This window comes from Anopheles marshallii, chromosome 2 (genome assembly GCF_943734725.1).
Source record: "Anopheles marshallii chromosome 2, idAnoMarsDA_429_01, whole genome shotgun sequence".
NCBI classification, from domain to species: Eukaryota; Metazoa; Arthropoda; class Insecta; order Diptera; family Culicidae; genus Anopheles; species Anopheles marshallii.
Genome location: NC_071326.1, coordinates 74,279,700 through 74,301,017, shown reverse-complemented (window position 1 = coordinate 74,301,017; position 21,318 = coordinate 74,279,700). Strand labels below are relative to the sequence as shown.

Here is a 21,318-nt window from a genome sequence, read left to right as displayed (position 1 = left end):
CTGGGTTCAAATCTTGCTCCAGATCCGCTTTTAATCACGTCTTGACTAGATCCGCTTATTAATAGCTAGCAGTGAGGCATAAGAACAAATTCCATACTTAAACGTGATAAACGTTAACAATTCTCGTATGCCTTATGTTGTGAGAATAAATGCATGCTGCAAAATTTCGTGGATCAACTTTTCAATACATTTTCGACACTGTGAAAAGAAGAGGATCCAAACACCGTTTCAACAAAATTGAAAAACAAACTATGTAATACGACGGTGGTTTACGCTTTGACTTGAACATGGAATAATTTGGAAAAAAGAAACCAAAGTACAACATTAAATGTAGCTTTTCACCGACTTCAAACAATCGTTGCGTGTAAAAATATGTTTACTGCGGACAGTGAATAATAATGTCTCTTTATCCAACGTCCCAATTCATTCCAATTCAATTGCTTGAGTTTTGCTGTCTATCGTCAATCAGCAGCAAAGGTGCGGTAGGAATGCCACCGATAATGTAACACGCTTTATACGCCGGCGGATCATACCCGCGAGGGTAGAACTGTTATTTTTTTCCACTCTTTCTTTCTCTCTCTCTCTGTCTGTTCTACACCAACGCACGGACGAAAATGAATATGAAACAATGTATAAATACGCCATTTCATTATCATGATAAAAGCCTTTTCCATTATTTGTGGTGATGTCCTTCAAACGGATCCGGCTGAATGCACCCCACGCGTCGAAAAGAAGGGCCGCCCGAAGGCGTATGTGTTGAGCCCTTTCGCGTACGAGTTTGATTCTGCTTTTTTTTTTGTTTGGTTTCCAACCCCCATTCAGCGGGTCTGTGGCAATCGGATGGTAGCAACAACAACAGGCAGACGGATATTTCCACCCACCGTTCAGCACATTTCCTGGTGAAAACAGGGAGAGAAAAAAGTGAAAGGCTAAATGAAAACAGCCCCGTGAAATTTACGGTCCGACGAAACAAACACGAAACGGGCGAAGAAGCGTCATTGTGAAGGAGTTTTGTGTGTTTGGTTTTGTTGCTCGAGTTCGTTGGAGAAGGAAGGTAGACAAAGGAAGACAAAAAAAAACACGACGATTGTTGTTGCCCTGTGTTGTAAGAGTAAGGCAATCCACCCCCGTTCGTACGAAAGTAACGAAACCGATAAGGAAAACTCCCGGTAGTTCTCCCTCCGCTTTGACGGTTGATTGTTTGCCTTTCCCCTTGACATTGAAACAGTGGACGGGATGGTGAGCAGGTCAGAAAGGCGGGAAAATACATTTGTTGATCGTAAAAACACTCCCGCTACAAATCAGGAGAACTGGGGCGGCTACCATCCGACGTACAAGTTGTTGTTGCGTGTGTGTTTTTTTTTCTCGTATTCATCGTTCTGATGGAACCAGAATATTTGTTGGGAAGCACTAATGGCCAACCATTTCGGTGTACACGTAAAGGCCTGCCCAGAAATAGCGCGACACGCCACAACCACGGCCTGTGATCGGTGACAAAACATTACTTCTCCACGGCTTCTCCCCTGTTAGTGCTGAGACACTCAAGTCGGGACAAACCCAAGACAACCCCCGGTCCGGTGGGTGGTACAGGACCACCGGTCAGCTAGAATCAAGAATCGAATCCCCGGATGGACGGGTTTGGTAATGGTTGGAGATTTATCGGCAGCACTAGCACTATCTTATGTGAGCCATTTGCTCCCCCACGTGAAACACGGCGGAGTTCCAACTCCTTCCGGTGTGACTCCTTCAGTGAGCAGAAGCCTGTTGTTTACTGCGTGCTCGTGACCAACTAACCGACAAAACGACATATCGCTTTTGGGGCCGGATGTGCTTCGGTCAGATTCGACCGGTTGAGGGTGTACATAAGCAGCGATAGGCTGCGTACGGAGCGCTCCTGCAACGCGGCAACCGGCACATCCGATGAGTGTCCATCAGCAGCAGCACGGATAAGACGAGCAAACAACAACAAGAGGATAGAATGTTGATGTATCGTAATTGGCATGTTTTGCTGACAGGAGTAGTTTTCCTGCCATACTTTTGCGGGTACGATCCGAGCGGGTGCTTTCGTGAGCTTTTGAGTGGTAAATTGAATTGGAACTAGCAATAGCAAACTGCAGCACCAAACATGGGACGCCTCAAAAGGTGAACAGCAGTAAGTTAGCCTTCCGCAAAGTACCACGTGCGCTGTGGTGAGTCTATCTATGGGGTTTTTTTTTTATTCCGTCTCCGTGCCTTTCAACTCATCTAAACTGTGAACTAAGTGAAAACTGCACCGGAATCCCTTAAGTGCAGCTACTTTGTCGGTGTCGGCATCAGTTTTTGAGCAGGAAGTGAATTTTGCAGAACCGAAAACTTACCTTGTATGTGAGTTTGTTCTTTGCCAAAGGTATACCAGGTTGGTTAAACGTATTTTCCCCATGATTGGAAGGAGTGAGAGAGAGAGAGTGTGCATTTTTGCAGCTTTTAATTTAATCAAGCTACAGCGTGACATGACGCTTGATGAAGCTTTCTGGAAAGTGTCTGTATTTGTGTGTGGTAGTTTGATGCTTTCCCTTGGGCTATACTTTTATTGGTGTAAGTTCTTAGGCAAGGAAACTCAAATAACGTTTTGGGTGTATTCGTACTACTTACGATGCTGCTATTTCTATTTTATTATTTAATTGAATTGTATGTTTTGATTGCTTTAAAAAACGGTTACTACTGCTAAAGCTTTTTAAGGCATCTACAGCAAACAGCTTTCAACCAAACGTTTTCATTCATATAGAGACTTTTAGAAACTCTTTCATGGTGTATTTTTATGGTAATAGACTATTTGCACTCTGTCACTGACAAGCTGAACTCGAAGTTTTCTCACCTTCGGAATGTCAGTCAAGATAACTTTGAACACTGAATTCGTTTCTAGAATTATCTAAGCACATTATGACTCAACTTTCAGAACTTATAGACCCTGAATCTAGACATCAACGACAAATTACCATCAGAGTTTGGAGATCCTGAATTTTGCGCTATTGATATCCGTAGGAGGATAAAACAATCGAAAATTAAGTCAATTAAAACAGATTCTTTCGGATTAAGTTCCTAAGGATATCCATAATGGCAGCTTCAGATCGCGTTTGTACGAATATTGCATGAAGTGTAAATGAGCTAAAATCATGGTAGATATCTAGCAGTAGCAGTAGTACAGCTGTCTAAACAGTAGATAAATTAATTTGACTTAACCAGTGAAGTTTGAAGACTAACTACTGGAAACAGGTTTAGAAATCCCAAAAGATATATGCTATTAGACAGGCAACATATCAAATTTCCATTCACATCAAATTCCTTATTTTCATAAAACAATCGTTTTCATACAGCTGACTGTAGGCTTGATAGTTTTATTGTTGATAAACCACTATTTTAGCACTAAATTGACCGTTTGCCGCTACTAGTGTTTTTTGCGTTTTTCATTGATTGTTAATCTTCTTCTCAAAAACCTGAAATATGTTTAAATATGTTGTTGTAGTTCGTACGACAGGATAAATATGTGAAATTCATGTATCAACTATGAAAGAAGTTGATTTCACCAAAATTTCAAAATAAATTAAAGTGAAACGTACCAGTGGAAATCACAGCTCCGGGCAGTTGAGTGTTAATACGCAAAGCTTTCAACTAGATCTGAAGATAAGTGCCAGGAAATATTTCTAGGAATTTTGATACCGGAGGTAGACTTAGACACTTCCACGACTTAAAAGCAATAATTCACACGAGAAACCTTGTCTTCATTAAACACCAATCACTTGCATAATCCCTTCACACCATTCTTTTGATCACATACACCCATTTTGCATTCATAATGTGGCCAGCTTTGAACGTGTGCAGGAAATAATCGCTCTCTTCAGCATTTGGTTCACATCATTCGGGAAATGGATCTTCGATCGTACGTTAGCCGACACGAACCATTCGCGCCACTTAATTTGCAATTATAATCATTATTCAAACCGGTCGCCATCATTTGCCGCCCGATTGGTAATCATTTTCCAATCACAGACACACAGTTTGTTCCGCGCTGTAAGTGGAAATTGATTTCGAACGAGGTGCCGTCACCGCGATCTGACCCCCCGGGGCGAGGGTTCGCTGGTAAGGCTGTTCGGTTGGGATAATTGAGTTGTAACGCGTCATGTTCGTCATGCTCTTGACCTTCGTTTCGCGAGCTGATTAGATTCTGCAACCGTACATGGCCGGGACGGTGGCTATTATTAGCTGCATCAAAGGATTGTGATAAAATATTCCGCCCGCCCATGCAGCAGGTGTTCGGTCAATATGGGGCGAGGTTCTTTTGTTAAGAGCCCAACGATCGTTACGAGTCACCGATCACCGAGTTCAATCGAATGATGCGTGGGATCAAAGCAGTTGGCCCGTACCCGGCATCAAGAACCAATAAATGGAATCGACCGTCACGAACAATGGTGACAATGGTGAGCATGGGCTGTATGTGCTGTTTGCTGAGTCGGTCCAAAGTGCGTCCGAAGTGCGAAAAAAAAGGAACCGTTTTCGGCAAACACGAAATCCATCGCAACACGAATCTACAAGTGGTTGGAGCGCGTGGTTTCATCGATCGGCCCATAAAAGAACCCGCGATGGTGGCAAATGGGGGGAAAAAGCGAACGGTAATTTCCTTACCGACCCCAAATCGGAGCCTTCCCGTTTCCCGTTATTTTTGGGAAGGGGCAGCCCATCTGGCTTCGCCGGAGTTGAGCATTCAATTATGGGCCGCGCGATGCGGCAGCAAAATGGACATGAACCCGCACCATCAAAAGGAAGTCATCATCGGTGAAAGCGGAGAGCGATAGCGTGCCCGAGCATAATCGCGAAATCAACGAAGTACTTTGTTGAGCGAATTAAACACTTGACTTCACTTGGCGCGGTGGTGTTCGGGCTCTACCCGGTCCACCGCCCCTCCGGCACCCATCGCTATCTGTCATGGTGAAAAGGTCACACTGGGTCGAAGTTTTTCCCCAGTTCTGCCGCCCCAGTCGCCCACCCTGTGGACGGAAGAGAACCAAACCCTGGCTGAAGCCACTTGAAGTGGTGCGCTCGTGGGAAACCATGACTTGGCAACAAAAATTATGAATTATGATCGTGGGAAATGAAGGAGAACGAACTGTTGGGGCGGTGTGTTATGGGTTGAGTAGAAGAAGGACCCGACAGGGATGGGGAGACCGGGATGGTGAGTCTGGTGGCAAGTCTTCTGCTTTTTGCCGGTGTGGTTTTCGGATTTTCACCACCGCGTTCGTGTGTTACTGTGCGTTTGTTTGCTCATTTTCCATCTCCGAATCCTATGGTGTGTCTTCGAGAATGGCCGAAGCTGACGCTAATGTAGAAAAGTTCAGTAAAGTGTAATAAGAGCGATAAGATAACGGGCGATTGTGGTTTTCGTTTTGCCGCGGGTAAATACAGCCGCCCATACTTGTTGCGTCCCGTTCAGCCTTACTTACCTCGTTGGGAAATCCATGAAATATGTTGTGTAAGGTTATACAGTGTGTAACTTAATTAGAGGGCGATTGGTTTTTTTATTCGAATAATAAAAAAGAATTTAAAGGAATAGATGATCACAAAAATCACGATTAATTTTTAAAGACATCCAAAACTTTTGACATAATGTTAGACATTTTGTAAATGTTAGATGATTCATGCAATTATTAAGGCTTCGAAGCGCAATAATTGATTAGAATTATTTACAATTTGTTTTCATAATTTGTTGGTGAATCGAAAGCAATTCTTTGGTGGAATTGGAACAAATTGGTGATATAATACCTATGAAAGGTACAGGAATATAGCAAGCGAGCAATCAATATAACAATAAATGATCCTGGAACTTTGAACATTGATTGTATAAATCTATCAATTTCAGACGTGTTTATGGGGTGATCTTGAAGAAAGGTTTTTTTTTAAGTTTCAGTTCTAACAGTTTGCGTAAAGGAAAGTTAAACATCATGCATGTTCATGCTTCAACTTTGACAGTTCACAGTGTTTTTTAACAATGGATCACGAGCATTTGCCGTGACGTTCGGACCGCTGATTGGCAATTGTTTTTAGTGCCCTCTGTTAGTAGTTCCGAGTGGAAAACTGTCAAATGGATTGTTTATAATAATCACCAGCTAATGGCCGTATAGTTATGTTGGGTGCTGTAAAACTGAGCCTACAAACTGGATATCGTTAATAAGGGATTTAATAAAATATTACAGATGGGATTCAATTCGTAAATTGTCTTTTAACTTAAAATTTATATCTAATTAGTGAAAAAAAGCTTGCTTGGACTATAAAAATTCCGTCTTTACTTTTCTGATTGCTGTGCATCAAAAGAACGACATTTTTACTATCCCTCCTTCATATTTCAAGTTGAATAACAATAAACACGTTATTGGTGTTGTTTAAAAAATCATAGAACGTCCTGGTGGAGTATAGCCAGTTCCTTACACCATTCCCATTAATCGGTACTTCGCCAGCCAGATTCTTCAAAGCTCTCGCAGCCCAGTGAAGTAACCACTCGGTGCGAATAAAGTTGTTTTGAATTAAATTAAATCACTTGTACCTTTTGGAGAAGAAACAATCATAACCAGAACCTCGCTGGAAGGCGCATACCGCGGGTAAAGAAGGAAGAGAAAGTCCTTTTGAAATTAGATTTTCGTTCCGCTCTACTCCGAGACGGATAACGCACGGAGAGAGGGAAAATTCAATCCCAGAAAAGAGAGGGTGTGTGTGCGAGAGAAAGAGAGAGAGACGTAACAATCGCGTCGCGAAAATGAGCTAAAGTGGGAGGAAGAAAAAAGAACCAAGGCCACAAAGGTAGAAGCTTGACGCCGAAAGCCGTCGAGCTAAGTACAATGAAATCCATATTTTGCCATCATCAAACCGGAAGGAAAATTGGGAAAGAAACACCATGTACTTTCGTACGTTTCCCGGTGTGATCTGCTGTGTCTGCTGGATGCTGCTGCTGGGTGAATGTTCCCCTTGTACGAACGGTCGGTGGATTTTCCCGTGCAGACGAGCGTACATAATTCTATTGCCTTTTTTAATTTTGGGCTGTCTGCCCGTTGGTTTCGTACCTGGAGCGTTTTGTACTGAAATCCTGGCGAAGTGAAAGAAGGCAAAAACAAAATACAATGGGTTCCCCGGGCAATGGCATTGTCGTGTGTTTCTTATGATATTTTGGTTATTTTTTCTTCTACAAACCATACTTTGCGCACGAAGAAAATTGAAATGTAACAGTCACTTGGCGGAAAATGTAGCATCGTTTCCCGCTATTTCAGGTGTCGGGATAGAAAAAAAAACCGAGCGTTTTGTGTCGTGTGGGCTTGTGCGTTGCTGGTGCGAGATGAGCAATTCGTTGAACGTAGAAAAATTCGTACTAAAAACATCACCAATGGCTGCGTTTTTTGAGCTGATGAGCAGGAAAAAGTTCATCTAGTTCCGGAAAGATGGCACGGTTAATTTTAAGGGAACGATTTCCCTTTAAACCATTGCACGGTGGACGAGCTTTAAAGCATTGCAACGTGGACTTCATAGATTCGTTTGGAAGAGTTACAATAACTTTATATTTAACGTAGTTAAGCACCTTTACTGAATGTTCTCAGTGATTTAAATGGTTCAAGGGCATTGTGTACCCCACTTTAGGAAAGCAGCAAAGTATGCATAAACGTGTTTGGAGTCTTTCGTTGATGCAAATGTGTATTGCTTTGTTATGTTATCTCAACCTGCTGCAGATACAACTTAAGGCGGAATGAATAAAAGGCAACACGAAACAGCGAGTTCATCGCGAGTTCGTTGTGAGTTTATCATACAGCTAGTAGAGTTTGTCATTATAATGACTACTCCAATAACTTTCTTCACACACGAGGTTGAAAAATTTTCTGAGCATCTTCCTCTCGAATGTAGCTTAGAGAGTTTCGTCAGTTATGGACAAAGTTCAAAGAAGGTTCTTTCGGTTTTCAAACTTAAAGGACTTTAAATAATTTTTCGATTTATTTCTCAGTAATTAATTAATTAATTCATTAATTATTTATATCTCATCGGTTTTGGATATTGCAAAAATACTACAATTAGTATTATTTTAACAATTCAACACAGAAGACCACAGAGAACTGTGGTTTGTATTGCAAAAAGACAACGGTGAACGCAATTTTAAACAGCTTCACAATTAACCGCATCGTTTCAAAGGAATTAGTTGTGTGTTTTACGCTGTTGTTGTACGCTAATGTGTTAATTAATTTTGATATTTATGCACGAATGTTTATGACGTTATCAACACTTTACCGTCTACATTTTACACTCCCAATTATAGCATCGGGCAACAAGAAAAAAAGCGCGGTTAATGAAGAAGCATGAAATTAGCTGAACCTAATAAAGTAAATGATGATTTTCCGTACGAAATTAGACCTCCCCTTTCACCCTCATATTCACCCCATGAACACCTTACGCACACATCCGTGCATGTGGGGTTGCTTTTGGGGTGTCCATATATATAAAACATGTCGCTCGTAAAAAAAGCCGCCACCTTACCCATTAATCAACGTAATGCATCTGGGGCCGTTTTTCTTGATAATTTCTTTTAATAACGTTTTCCCATCCTTGCTATTTCATTTTTGGAGGGGACTAGGCGGAGGGAAAAGTCTTCGTACTAAATAAAGTTCATTTTTCAATCAACCCCAAACAGGGTAGCAAACGTTTGTCGTTCCATTCAAACTCATAAAAAAGTGCATTAAGCCCTTATGGACTAATATAACGCTGTGAGTAGAAGACGTGTTAGGTATCGGGTTCGTATGCACTTTACCTTTTTTTTTTTGTACTCTCGCTTCGGCATTGCGAGTTGTGAGTAGTAAACAAAAGTTTTGGGGGTGATGGGTTTTCGGTTCGTAAAGTTAAGAGTTACGGTTCCTACGTAAAGGCCATCTGAAGCCGCTAGAGACACACTCATGGTGCCATTCGCAGTGAGTGATAACAGAAAATATAGCGAGGAAGAGAAAGAACAACCTCCACAAGCCAATCAGCAGAGAGTAAAGAAGAATCATTCGCCCGGGAGTGGAATATATTAACCGTAACATTTCACTTCCATCCTCAACAACAACGAGGAAAAAAAACGCCCCAAACACAGTCAACAGGGGAATACGAATCTATCGCAAATATTTGACAGGATTGGTTTGTACGGTTTGGTTCGATCGGGCTACAAATCTAGGCTCTTGGGTGGCTGGGTGGCTGGTTTGCTACGGAGCAAGACGATAGCACAACGCACCGTGCGGAGCTGAAGCGTGGCGAAGAAAGCAAACGGAGGCCCAAAATAAAAACGATGAAATGTCAAGGTACAGGGCACATTACCGTAGGGCAAAAGCGTTAAACATCAAAACTCGGCGTAGAAGTCGTTGTACTTGTCACAAAGTAAAACAAACCGTGATGGCTCCCCCCCCCCCCCTTCCTACCGCTGCCTTCTTGTTGTGGCAGGAGTTGAAGATCGGGAGGAACTCCGGCGGTGACTTGGTGCCTTGTAAAAACTTGTCTATCCGACGTTCCGCCTAAAGCGTAATGCTGCTCGCAGAGGACCAGACGGAAAGTATGGGTGTGTGTGTGTGTGTGTGTGTGTCTGTGCATGGGAAATCATAAACTGTAAAAAATACGACCATACACAGAAGATGGAAGCGAAAGGCAGTAATCATATTCTGGCTTCTGCTGTGTGACTTTGTACCAGGCTGAGCGGTACGATGGGGTCCTGTTTTCTCACTCATGCTTGTTCGGTCTTTAAGAGCATTTTCTGTGCTTTTGTTGTATTTGTTTTCTTCTTCCGGTTCGTTGTCTGCCTTTTGCGAAATTTTGTGCCCCGGTTCGCTTGCCTTGTTTGGTGACTTGTTTATCGATAAGTAGATTTTTTCGTCATGTTTTGTTAAGCGTATTTGCGTCGGTTTGATGGTAGGCTGACAGGTTCTTTATTTCTCTTGGGAGTACACAAAACAAAAAAAACACACACACAGAGGTCAAATAACAAGCATGAATTTCAATGTACGAATAGGAAATCATGTAAGGACGAACTAGATTATACTAATAGGGATGTTTACATGGCTCGTGTTTTATTTTTTCCTATCCACCCCGACAAGAGTACATGCGAGAACAGAATAAAACAATTGCTTATCAGCGTGTAGAATTTATATTTCTACGATTTGTTTGCACATAATCTTAACTGGTTTTACACCGAATCGTGCACGGGGGTTTGTTTGTGTGGTGGGAAGGTTTGCATGCCCATTGTAAAACATTACCGAGCCGGGGGGTAGGGGTCCTTAATAAGGCCAGACCTGAGTTCCACTTTACACCTTGCGTTTTTTTTTCCTTCTTCACGAAATGCAAAATGCAACGTGCAGGCTTTACATGCACGGTACATGAACTGCTACAATCGGTTGGTTGGTGGCTGGTAGTGTGTTAAGAACGTCGTCAGTATCATTAGCGCCGGGTGCTGGGCGTCAGTGCACAAAAAGCACTTCCACTTCGGGTGCGCATATTAATGGTTTGCTTCCTTCTTCTAACTCCCTGCACTCGTGATGTGCATGAGCGAAAACAGGAAGTTGGTGACTTCTATTTAGAGGGCACACATTTGGCCAGTTTGGTACGTACGCGCGTTGCAAGCAAGCGAACCCACCCGTGGCCATTCCGTGTAAGGTGAAATGTGAAGGACTCGCAGGCACACATAGACACACACACACACATAGAGGCCACAGAACGGGTTTAGCTTTTATTGCTTCACGTTGTATGCCGTTTTTATTAGGTTTTTGAGTTTAATTAAAATTCATGCTACCTTGCCGTAGGTAACCTGGCCGTATAGTACAACGAAACGGCACTTGTGATGCGAGTTTTGCTGGATAACTCATAACATTACGCTCCTCTGTTGCCCATTTTCACAGGAACGATATTAGTTTCCAGCCCGGTGCTTTAGTGATTTTTAGTGCGCTAGTGTGTGAGCATGTGCTCGGTACAATGGCGATGGCGTGCTTGTTCGGGTCGGTTTGTTAGATTATTCAATAAGAGTGAGTGAAATTGATGGAAAAATTGATTCGCATATGGTTACAGTGCCGGACAAAGCAAATGCAACTCGTATGATCAGTGATTTAAAAAAAATTATAATTTGACTCAAATCCTGCAAAGTTTGAGATTTGCAAGGATGATTTTTACATGTTTTCAATCGTTTTGCACGATATCGTGCTATATGCGTTCTATTTTGCAAAAATTCAATTGAAAAAATATCTGATCAAATTCGTTTTCAAAGCAGAAAATATTAATTAATAGTATATTCTAATAATAATATATTCAATGATCATTGCCAATGATGTTATTCTATACGAAGAAAAGGACATTCCCCGGTCAATGGCTCGTTCTAGTATGAAAAATTGACATTTTTCGGCTCGTCACGTGTTTTTAATGTGTTGCCACAGCCACAAATGTATGAAGAATGCTTTAATACTGTACACCATAAATAATACTGCTGATCAGCTATGCCTTTCGTTAATGAATCTATTTTTAAAATACAAATAGTCAGTTTTGCAAAGGTAGGATAGTGTAATCAACTTGAAAATTAAAGCATTAGTTTGTTTTTGAGCATAATGCTTATAAGCAAGTATTGGCAGTAGTATTACTGTTTTTCGTATGAGGGAGGCTGAACGGATTTGCTGTCACCCAGAAAGTGGGTGACATGGCAGTCAACGTGTTATTTAAGTTGATGGTGAGTTCCTCGAACTCTAACAAAAGCAATTGTATCGTATCGTATCGACGCACCTAAGCCAGCAACGGTTTGAATATTGGTATCGAGACTTATTGCATCATGTACACGATTCCTTAAAAAGAAGCGAAAAGTTCCTTAAGTGTGTATTTTAGAATAAACTTCCCAACAATTGAATTAACCAACTGACGAAGCAGTAAACAAGTGTCACTTAGTGGCGAACAGTAAATAAGAAGAGCCTCGCGACTTTAATTTTAATCCCGAACGAATGTTTCTGCCATCCCGTTAATGTTCGGCAAGAATTATTAACTGACAAGCCCAATACAATGCATCATTGCTGCCCGGGAGCATCTTCAAAAACTCCAAGTGCTAATGATGGCTATACGGAAGAATAATGGCTACCAATTCGAGAGCAGCTTTCGCGCGGTGAATGTTTCGTGCCTCCCTGCCCGAAAGAACGTCTCGACGGCGCTGCTTCACCGGTAATTGCGGCACTTTGCCACCCTCGTCGAGTTTCGTAGGCGCCGAGCGATAAATTCAATCATTAATTCTAATCCACCACCTTGCCGGAAGTGCTCCCGGGGGAATAATTTCCAAACCCACCCGACCGGTGGTGGGTTGGACGCGCTAACCTGCTAATTTCGACCAGAGAGCAATTTATTGGTCTAATATTTACGCACTCGGTTGGCTGTGGGTGGTCGCTCGTCCTGGCCGGGTGTTTCCTACCACAGCACTGCTTCTCCCTTGCGTGCTGCCGAACGTTGGCCGTGTAGCGAATAAACATTGCCAGTGAGTGATAAAGATTTTTCGTTCGGTTTTCGCCATGGCCAGACAGAATCCCTTTTTCGGCGAACGCGTCTGCGTCACACGGTCACGCTGTGGAAAGCTTCCGGAAGCGGAATTTCGTGCGAATTTGTATTCACCGATGCGTGGCGGAATCCCGTACACAATACGCACCAATAAACTTACCACGATGGGTTTTGCGAAATATGGCGGACCTGCTGAGGTGGAAAGCGCTGGAACGGGAGACGATACCGACACTACACTCTGGGCGATTGGAATTGAGGGTGGGATCGGCACGGTGCGGCCTGCAACGTCGTGGGTTTCGATAGTGAGATATGGTTTGTTGATGTTGGGGTTTTACGTTGGATTAAAGTGTGTAGCGGCGACTGGAAATTGGGCCGGGTGAGTGTAGTACGTTCGTCGCTAATCTTCGCACGGAAGGCTTAGTAGTTTTGGGGCCGAGAAAACCCCCAACGAATAAAACACCACACAGGCGAGCTTGTGCGAGACTTAATAGCATTAAACCAAGAACTAATGTACCGCCAGGCCAATCCGTCTGTGTACGTGCCCTGAAGAACGTTCTATTTCCGAGCATTCGTTCCGCATCGGTGGCATGTGTTAAGCTTAGACTTTTTTTTTCCCTGCTCAAACCACGCAAACGGAATGCATCTAAGTGTACGGAAAATACATCACAAATTTCCATATTTACACTGCAGATCCTTCACCCGTGTTGGAATACGCCAAGACAAACAAGCGTTGTTGGGGGGGGGGGGGGGGGGGGGGGGGTCGGACCACACCGTTGGACTCCAATAAACGCCACATTTATATACAGATAGCGTGTCATAAATAATAATTTGCTATGTTTGAGAGTTTTCGCACGCTACGCTCCCGTTAAGGGGTGAATTTTGTCCTTGTCCGAAACCGGTCCGAACCGCCCCCAAAAACCCCAATTCGCCATGCCGCTAGTGCACGCCAACGCACGGGCCAGCGTTCCCGTTCGAACTGCAGTGGTCCGTGCCAGCCGGTGCCACTCTTCACGATACGAATTTAATAAATAAAAAAGCAACGAAGCACACTCCAACCCGACTGCAGCCGGATGCAGTCGCTAAGCTAGTTCCGGCCACGGCTACACGGGCGACCAGGCGTCTCCATCGGTGTTCCAGCGCCGTACTGGAGTTTATGGTTCGCGTGCGGATACGGACGGCAAACGCGAATGAAATAAAGATAGCATTATAATTGAAAAGGAAATAAATTCAAACTGAACTGTGAATCACATGCGAAACCGACGGCGGTTACGCCCGGCAGTAGTGCATTCCCGCGGTGCATTAGGGCAGAAGTTTATGGTTGAATAATGAAGGAAGTTATCACTCGAGAGCTTTTCCGGGTAAAATAAACTGGATCTGGTGGGTACGGGGGGGGGGGGGGGGGGGGGGGGGGAGAGAATGTTGCACCGAGCTAGAATCGAAGTGGGTTCTGCGTTACGAACGTTAATGCAAACGCGTCAATTATTTGCCTTGCTAGCGTAACAAATGCGAACAATTGGGATGGGGTAGATGGTTTGTGTATGCGAAGGTTAAGTTTGTTTTCTATCGAGGGATAATTAATTTGAAAAAGAAATTTCACAAACTAGATTGCAGACAGCAATGAATCGAGTAGCATTTTCATGTCAGATTTCGATAGTGCGTTGGTTTGGCAACACTGTCATTTTGCATTGGCACCATTAGACTTTCTTCTCCACGACTGATTGATTTGTTGAAGTATTTAGAAGGTTCTTTGAGCTCGAAAAATGGCCAGATTTCCACCGAGCATTGAATTTTTGCACATATTTAGCGTTTTTTATTTCTATGCGCATTAAAGGGCTTGCGAAAGCCATCGTATTTTAGTGATGAAAATGTGCCTATTGCAGAAACCTAACAGAAGTATGAGCCAAGGTAGCTTAAGTTAAAAAATTGACAACTAGAGAAAATTTTGAAATGAATATCACGCCGATAAACAAGTAAAACTTTCAGAGATGTTTGAAGTGAATCAAACCTTTTCCAATGTAACATATTTTTTGGTGGGACCAGCAGGGTGTGTTCCATTATGAGCTACGCTAATCGCACTTGATGAAGCGATTTAGTCGTCGAAATTATTTCGATTTACTATTAAAACAGCAATTATTCATCAAAAGCGATAAAAATCGCCGAGAACTTGTTTATGCTTCTCATATATAAGCTACATAGGAAACAATATATCGCAGTATAAAAAACACTATATCATCTCAGTGGAATCTGTTTCAATAAGCACAACAAATAAAATATAGCGATGGCGTTTAAGCGGTGCTCTATCCACAGCTAAGCTACAAATTCCCGGCCAAATCTTCCCGGTTTTCATCCTGTCACGTTTTTCACCCCCCGCCCATCCACCCCATCACCTACTCCCCCTTCCTTAGCATGTTGTCGTGTTGTTGTCGATGATCAACCGGAGCGGCCTCGCTAATGACTGACATTCGAGCTGTCTGGCAGCGGGCCATGGAAAGGCCTCATTTTTCCGATATTTATCGCCACGCGGTCGCCGTACCATAAATAATTCTACACCCTGGCTAGCGCGAACCGAATCTGTGGCAAAAGAAGGAAAAAAAACAACATAATGTGTTTCTGCCGCAACCGACCACCAAGCGCTTGATACGAATCCATTCAGTTGTGTTGTGTGTGTGTGTGTGTGCGTTTTTTTGCCTCTAATTTTGTTCGCTCCTTTCAAATAATAACGCCGTGTAGCCGTTTTGTTTTGCGCCACCGTACGCGGGTGCCACAAGATGGACCGGGAGTGATTATTTCTGTGCCCTCTTATCTGGGGACGCCATCTAATAACGGGTCGGGCGACGGTTTGTGATGGGAATGGATACCCAGAACTCGGTTCGGTCGTAAATTTCGTCATTTATTAAAACGATTGGGAACGCCGGCATCAAATGGGGATGAAATTGATGATTTTCACCACCCGCGTACCCGCAAAGCGGAAACGGAAACATATAATGGGAAAAAAGTGGAAAGAAAAAAAAGACCCCTTTTCGGAGGTTACGGTTCCATATGGAACCCGTTGGGGTTGGGCGAGAAAAACAAAATGAACAGAACACATTTTGGAGGACATTGTCCAAAAGTTTTCCAACCGTTTGCTTTATCCACGATGGAGCGCCGATGGACAATGCAATGGGTGTTACATAATCACAAATGGCTATCGGTTGGTCTATTCTGACACCAATGTGTGTGTGTGTGTGTGCGTGTGTGTGGGTTGCGATCGACACCATTACCACAACGTTACATCGGCCCGATTGCATGGATGGAAAAATAATCAACTATTATATCCTGAAAATGGTGATTAATTCATACACAAATTGAATCCAATCACGCAACTAATCAATTATATTTCCATCTTCACCTGTACGGTGATCCAAACCCATCGTGCCAAATAGGGGTGCATTTTGGAATGCTTATTAGCACCCCCTAAAGCGGTGCGACGTGTGTTTTGTGTGTGTATGGGGCCGTTGGTGTGCCAACAAAGCTTCCAACAATGAGCTGGCGTCAGACGTGTTGGTGCATGGTTGTGAGCCGTTTGGGCGCTGGAAACGTAGCTAGTAGCAAGTAGTGTTTATAAGGGTAGCACTACACAGTCTGGAATGTTTCCACGGGTGCACCAAGGTGCATAACAGTTTCGATGCGTCTTATGCATGTTCATGTGGGGAGGAGGGGGCCTGTAGCTCCGCCGTCAAGACACACTGTTGATGCCGCGCTTAGCACGCTCGTTGTCCAGTTTTTGTGACTCGCATCGAGTTTGCGGAAACACACGCGTGCACCACGTACCAGCGTTGCGTCAAAAACTTCCTCCAACAGTCGCTCAACAGCCGTTGCTTCCCGTCTAAAGGAGCGTACAGGGCGGATGTACGGAACAATCATGGCTGGCACGCACCGTCACCGTGTGACGTATAGGACAAAGCGCCCCCGACAGAAGGATCACCACCGTAACACCTTTCTGACAGGGTCTATGGGTGTTTGTGTGCGTATGTGGGGCGTCGGCCATTGTTTGCTGACGGAATCGTGCAAAAGTTTTATTAAACCAGTTGAAGGGTGTACGTGAAATGCAATTATAAAAAGTGTCATTTTCGTAAAGAGTTATGGTATTGCAGCGATTTGCGCCGGGTTGCGCGTATGGGTAGGGCAGGCCAGACTACTTTGGAGCACTGGTTGAATGAGGTTGCGAGTAAACCCTGCTTTTCGGATGTTACCGTGGCGTAGAATAGCGCTACATAGTTGGTTGTTTATGTGGTGAATTATGTTCAAATTCAAGCCCTTATGGGTGGCAAACAAACTGTTTTACTGATAAATAAACATTGGTACAGTTCGTTGCATGATCATATGACTTTTTATGGGTTTTGCCATTGCCATAAGTGTGAAAATAGTTCAATTAAATGTAAAAGAATATTTGATGATTTTATACTTGATTTATTACACGATTTTGTTAATAATCTGGAGTTAATGACCCATTTAATAAAGTTTTAAAATTCATAATTACAATAATAAAACTAACAATAATAACGTGTGTCAATTATACAGCAGAACATGGATTATCCGGGGCCTTATTAACAAGCGGGCGGATTATCCGTGAGCTGAAAAATGACAGCTAGTAGAATAATAGTTTTGACTTTTCCGGCAATTAACCGGCATGGGGCCGGTCGTAAGTTTCTCGGATAAGTGACGTTTTATTGTATTTAGCTGCATCAAATTTAAACAAATTTAAACAAATGCGTTAAAGGGTCACATGACCACGTTGGAAAGCATTTTTGACTTGATGATAAAATAATTTAAATTGTGTGCAAAAATATGCAAAATTTATTGCCAAGTGCATATTTTTCAACCTTTCTGACTTTGTAGAACACATTTCTATCTACCTTCTCAACTTTATGTTTGATTCACTTAAACTAAGCGATCATGTAGTTGTGTCATGTCACTGTAATGTTTCGTAATGGAGCGCGTATTTTAATATATAAATTTCTTTCAATTCTAACAAATCAGTTACTTCTTTTAATAGAATCTTTCAATACAGCCCCTGTAGGCCCCAAGAACATTCTTCATCCCTTTAAGAATTTATCATGTGATTAAGTTTGCTTCATATCCACTAACCAGCTTCTTTGTAAATTTTCTTTCCAACGCCTTGCCTCGTTCGCACGATATCATTCATAAATGGATACGGTGGACCGTGCGGACTCATCCCCATCTACCCCGTTTTGCGGCCCGATAATAGGATTAAGCCACAGCTTCCCGGAGCCATTTATTTCAACAATTGATACTGACGCACCAACCGTCGCACCGAAATTTATGACTCGAGGGCATCTCTACAAGGCTATCATCGGCGACTCGATCGAGCTACCGTGCAAAGTAAAGGATCTGGGTAAGTATTGTGTTTTGTACTGTACGGCGCACCAACAGGGCACTCTTTTCCCCAACACCCACCCCGTTCCGCTGTAAAACCACCCAGTGGGGAATTTTGTAAAATGTTAGTGTGTGTGTGTACGTGCCCGTGCACGTAAATAAGGTTTTGGGGCCTGAAGCTGAAGTCCGCTTTTTGTACGGCATCGGAACCACAAGCGTCTGTTTATCGGGTTCTCGTCGTTTACGGTCAGCACTGTTTCGATCGAAACGGCCGCTGTGTGGCCCGTGCCGGACAATGTGCATCCGTTCCCAAGCGAGAGACACTGCAGACGCACGGTTCCAGTGTTGGTGGTTTGCTGGCAATTCTTGCATGAATCTTGCCTGGACGGTGGCACCATAATCTAGATATGCAAACAAGCATGGCAGACCATCGGTTTGAATGAGGCGGGTCTTATTTTAACCCTTCAATTCGTGCTTTAATTCGGTACCAGCGCACAAAGCAGCTGACGCGTGAGGTGTTGCTAGTTATTAGGACGGGAAGCTGCGAATTAGACAATGGCCATTCTTGGTGATTTTCAGCTGGCACCTTTTGGCATTGGATATATTTAAACAGCATATAAAACAGGAGTAATTGCCATTTTTAAATCTTGGAATTGTAATTGATCTCTCATTTCCGAATTAATTTGAAAGAAAGAACATTCAGCACTATTTTGCATTGCGCCATGTCAAAGCGTCAAAACCAGAAGGAAGGACATAAAATTGAAAAGCAATTAAGTTAGATCCACTTTACGTTTAAAACAAAACTCCCACATAAGCAGAGGGCTAACGAGAACATAATCATTTAAGGGTAGTAAAGTGTATGCTCCTTTTCCGATTCATCAAACAGAAGGGTGCTGCGTCGATAAGTACTCAATAGCAGACGGTACTGCCACACACGATCGTATCAAACCGCACCGACTAGAGCTCCCGTTCGACCGATGCGTTCCGAACAGCAGGACGAAGCGGATGGTCTTTTGCGTATTTGCATGTGCTTAATATTTGTGCTGTACTTTGTGTTTTTAATAATCTACCTTCAATTGGCCCCTCTAGACCCAGAGTTCAGGACCGAACCGGGCCAGTTCCGACATTTCCCGGTTGCCACATACATACGGTTGCATGCTAATGGTCCTTCGTTTGCTTCCATTTTCCGATAGCGTTCGAGCCTCGTTGTCATTATTGTTATTATAATGCCCCCCCTCCCCTCCCCCTTCGTGTCCCATTCTTCTCCTTCTCCCTCCGTCCCACGATCCCATGACAAGCTCGGCAAGCTCGCAAACCCCGTGAGCTCTCTATTTCGTCATGCATGAAAACTGCGAAAACAGGCAAACCGGCAAAAGCGGGGGGGGAAACGGAAACGGTCCCAGGTGCGTCCCCTGGGTGGTTTTGGCACTGCGGTTTTCCACGCCAGCAGATGGCCAACGAAAAGCACCAACCGTTGCGATTGCTGGTTTTGTTCATGTGCGCACTCACTTCACCGTTTTTCCTCGCAGGCTCTTACGTGCTGCTGTGGCGCCGGGGGACCTCCGTGCTTACGGCAGCTAATTTAATGGTGACACGTGATCCAAGATTCAAGCTGGTCGAGGGCTACAACCTGCAGATAGCGAACGTGAAAATCCAGGACGCCGGTGATTATATTTGTCAGATCGGTGATAACGAGAGCCGGGATCAGGTCCACACGCTGGAAATATTGGGTAAGTAGCGTGAAACGGGCGCCTTTTGCGCTGGCATCCATCCGAGCGTTTGGCTGGCTGGCAATCGATTAGCGAAAGAAGAAAATCAATCGTGTGATGCTGCGTGCGGGCGAAAACAAAGCACAAGAGCTGCTGTTTGCTGTTTTACTGTCCCAACAAAAGTCATCTTAGTGATGGATGCGAGTGCATTGGAAGCAACAAACAGCCGCCCTCAAACACGTCACGTTTTGCACTATCGCTGACAGTTCTGGTGCGTAGTCGGTATCAAATAAACCATCTAGCCAGTGTGTCATGTTTTCATGGCAGCTGAAAGCGATACCGATTGCTAACATCGTTTGCAATGGCGTTTGACAGTCGAGGCACGCCAATCATCGTCTGTCCAGCTGCTCGGCTGAGCTGCTGTTTGTTGATGCTTGAAACATACTAATCGAATAATGATATTTTCAGTACCTCCAACAATACGGGTGGTGCCACAGAATCGACAAATCACGGCCCGGAAGGGAAGCACCGTGACGCTGGAATGCAAGGCATCCGGTAACCCGGTGCCGGCCATCTACTGGCACAAGAAGGTAAGTTTACGTTAGGTCAAGATGTTTCCGTCTTGCAAATCTTGCGGTTTATGTTTGTGTGGGTGTGTGTGTGTGTGTACGACTCGCACATGGCTCTCTCTCTCTCTGTTATACCATAGTAAGGCCCCCGTAGGCGATCGAAAACAAACGAGCGGTGCGCAGTCCTGCCTGGGCAAATATTGTGCATTAGAGTGTATTATCGAGATCCGGTTTGCCGTTGCCCTGGTAGTGCTGTAAATTATGCTGCACAAGTCAGTCGTAGCTGTGGGCCAGTAGGTAGGGAAGCGAAAAACTTACGCCATCGCATCGGTTTTCTTATCGATGCCGTATTGAGTTTCCTTCCAGGGGTAACTAATGCACTGACATGAATAGAATTAGCAGGCAGCGCCGACTTGCATACAGTGCCGCAAATGCAAATCGATACATTCAGCAATTAAACAATTAGTCGTTTTTGTGGACTATTTTAATGGTCATTAAATGTATCTTTATGAAGTCATAGAGTTGTTTTAATTCCGAAAATTATGCAAAGTTGTTTGAATATGGGTTTGAACATTGTTGTTATGGAATCTTTAGTGAGAAGTTATTTAAATCAGGAATCGGCTCTCAAAAGATTCATGAATCTTCCAACCTGTGGCGAATCGATCTCTTTGTAGTCCCTAAACGAAAAAGAAGTTTGGAAACTAAAGACCCGGGTCCATAGCGAACAAGCTCCTAGGAGGTCATTAATCTTGAATGATTCATTAATCTTTAGGATTCACAAATCTTTGGAATAGAGATTCAGATTCATTCATTCAGTTCAATAATTCACTCTGAACCTAAAGCCTTAATTGTACTCAAGGTATAGAAGTACGATTAGTACGAACTAAGTTCGAATTTTTGCAGCTTGCATTGTTCTCTAATCGGTCTACATTTCATACATGGGCAACGGTTACTATGATAAATTATTAGATGACTACATATGAAAAAGCTTCAAAATTAGATTGGTGTCGTTTAAATGATACATTGAAAACATTGAAAAAGGATTTAGTTAATTAAATGTTTCAATACTTTCAGTTCAGTTTGACTTCAAGTGACTAGTTAAAATCTTGTAAGAAAAGAATAAT

The 21,318-nt window shown here is 43.4% G+C and overlaps 1 protein-coding gene across 1 annotated transcript in view; it reads left to right on the top strand.

Moving 5' to 3' along the window:
- LOC128710261 (limbic system-associated membrane protein) overlaps positions 1 to 21,318 on the top strand; it is a 48,486-nt gene that overhangs the window by 5,680 nt on the left and 21,488 nt on the right. Inside the window, exons 2-4 of the mRNA XM_053805307.1 lie at positions 17,789 to 17,935; positions 19,446 to 19,646; positions 20,094 to 20,215. Coding sequence (XP_053661282.1) covers positions 17,789 to 17,935; positions 19,446 to 19,646; positions 20,094 to 20,215 — 470 coding nt within the window. The remainder of the gene's footprint in view (positions 1 to 17,788; positions 17,936 to 19,445; positions 19,647 to 20,093; positions 20,216 to 21,318) is intronic.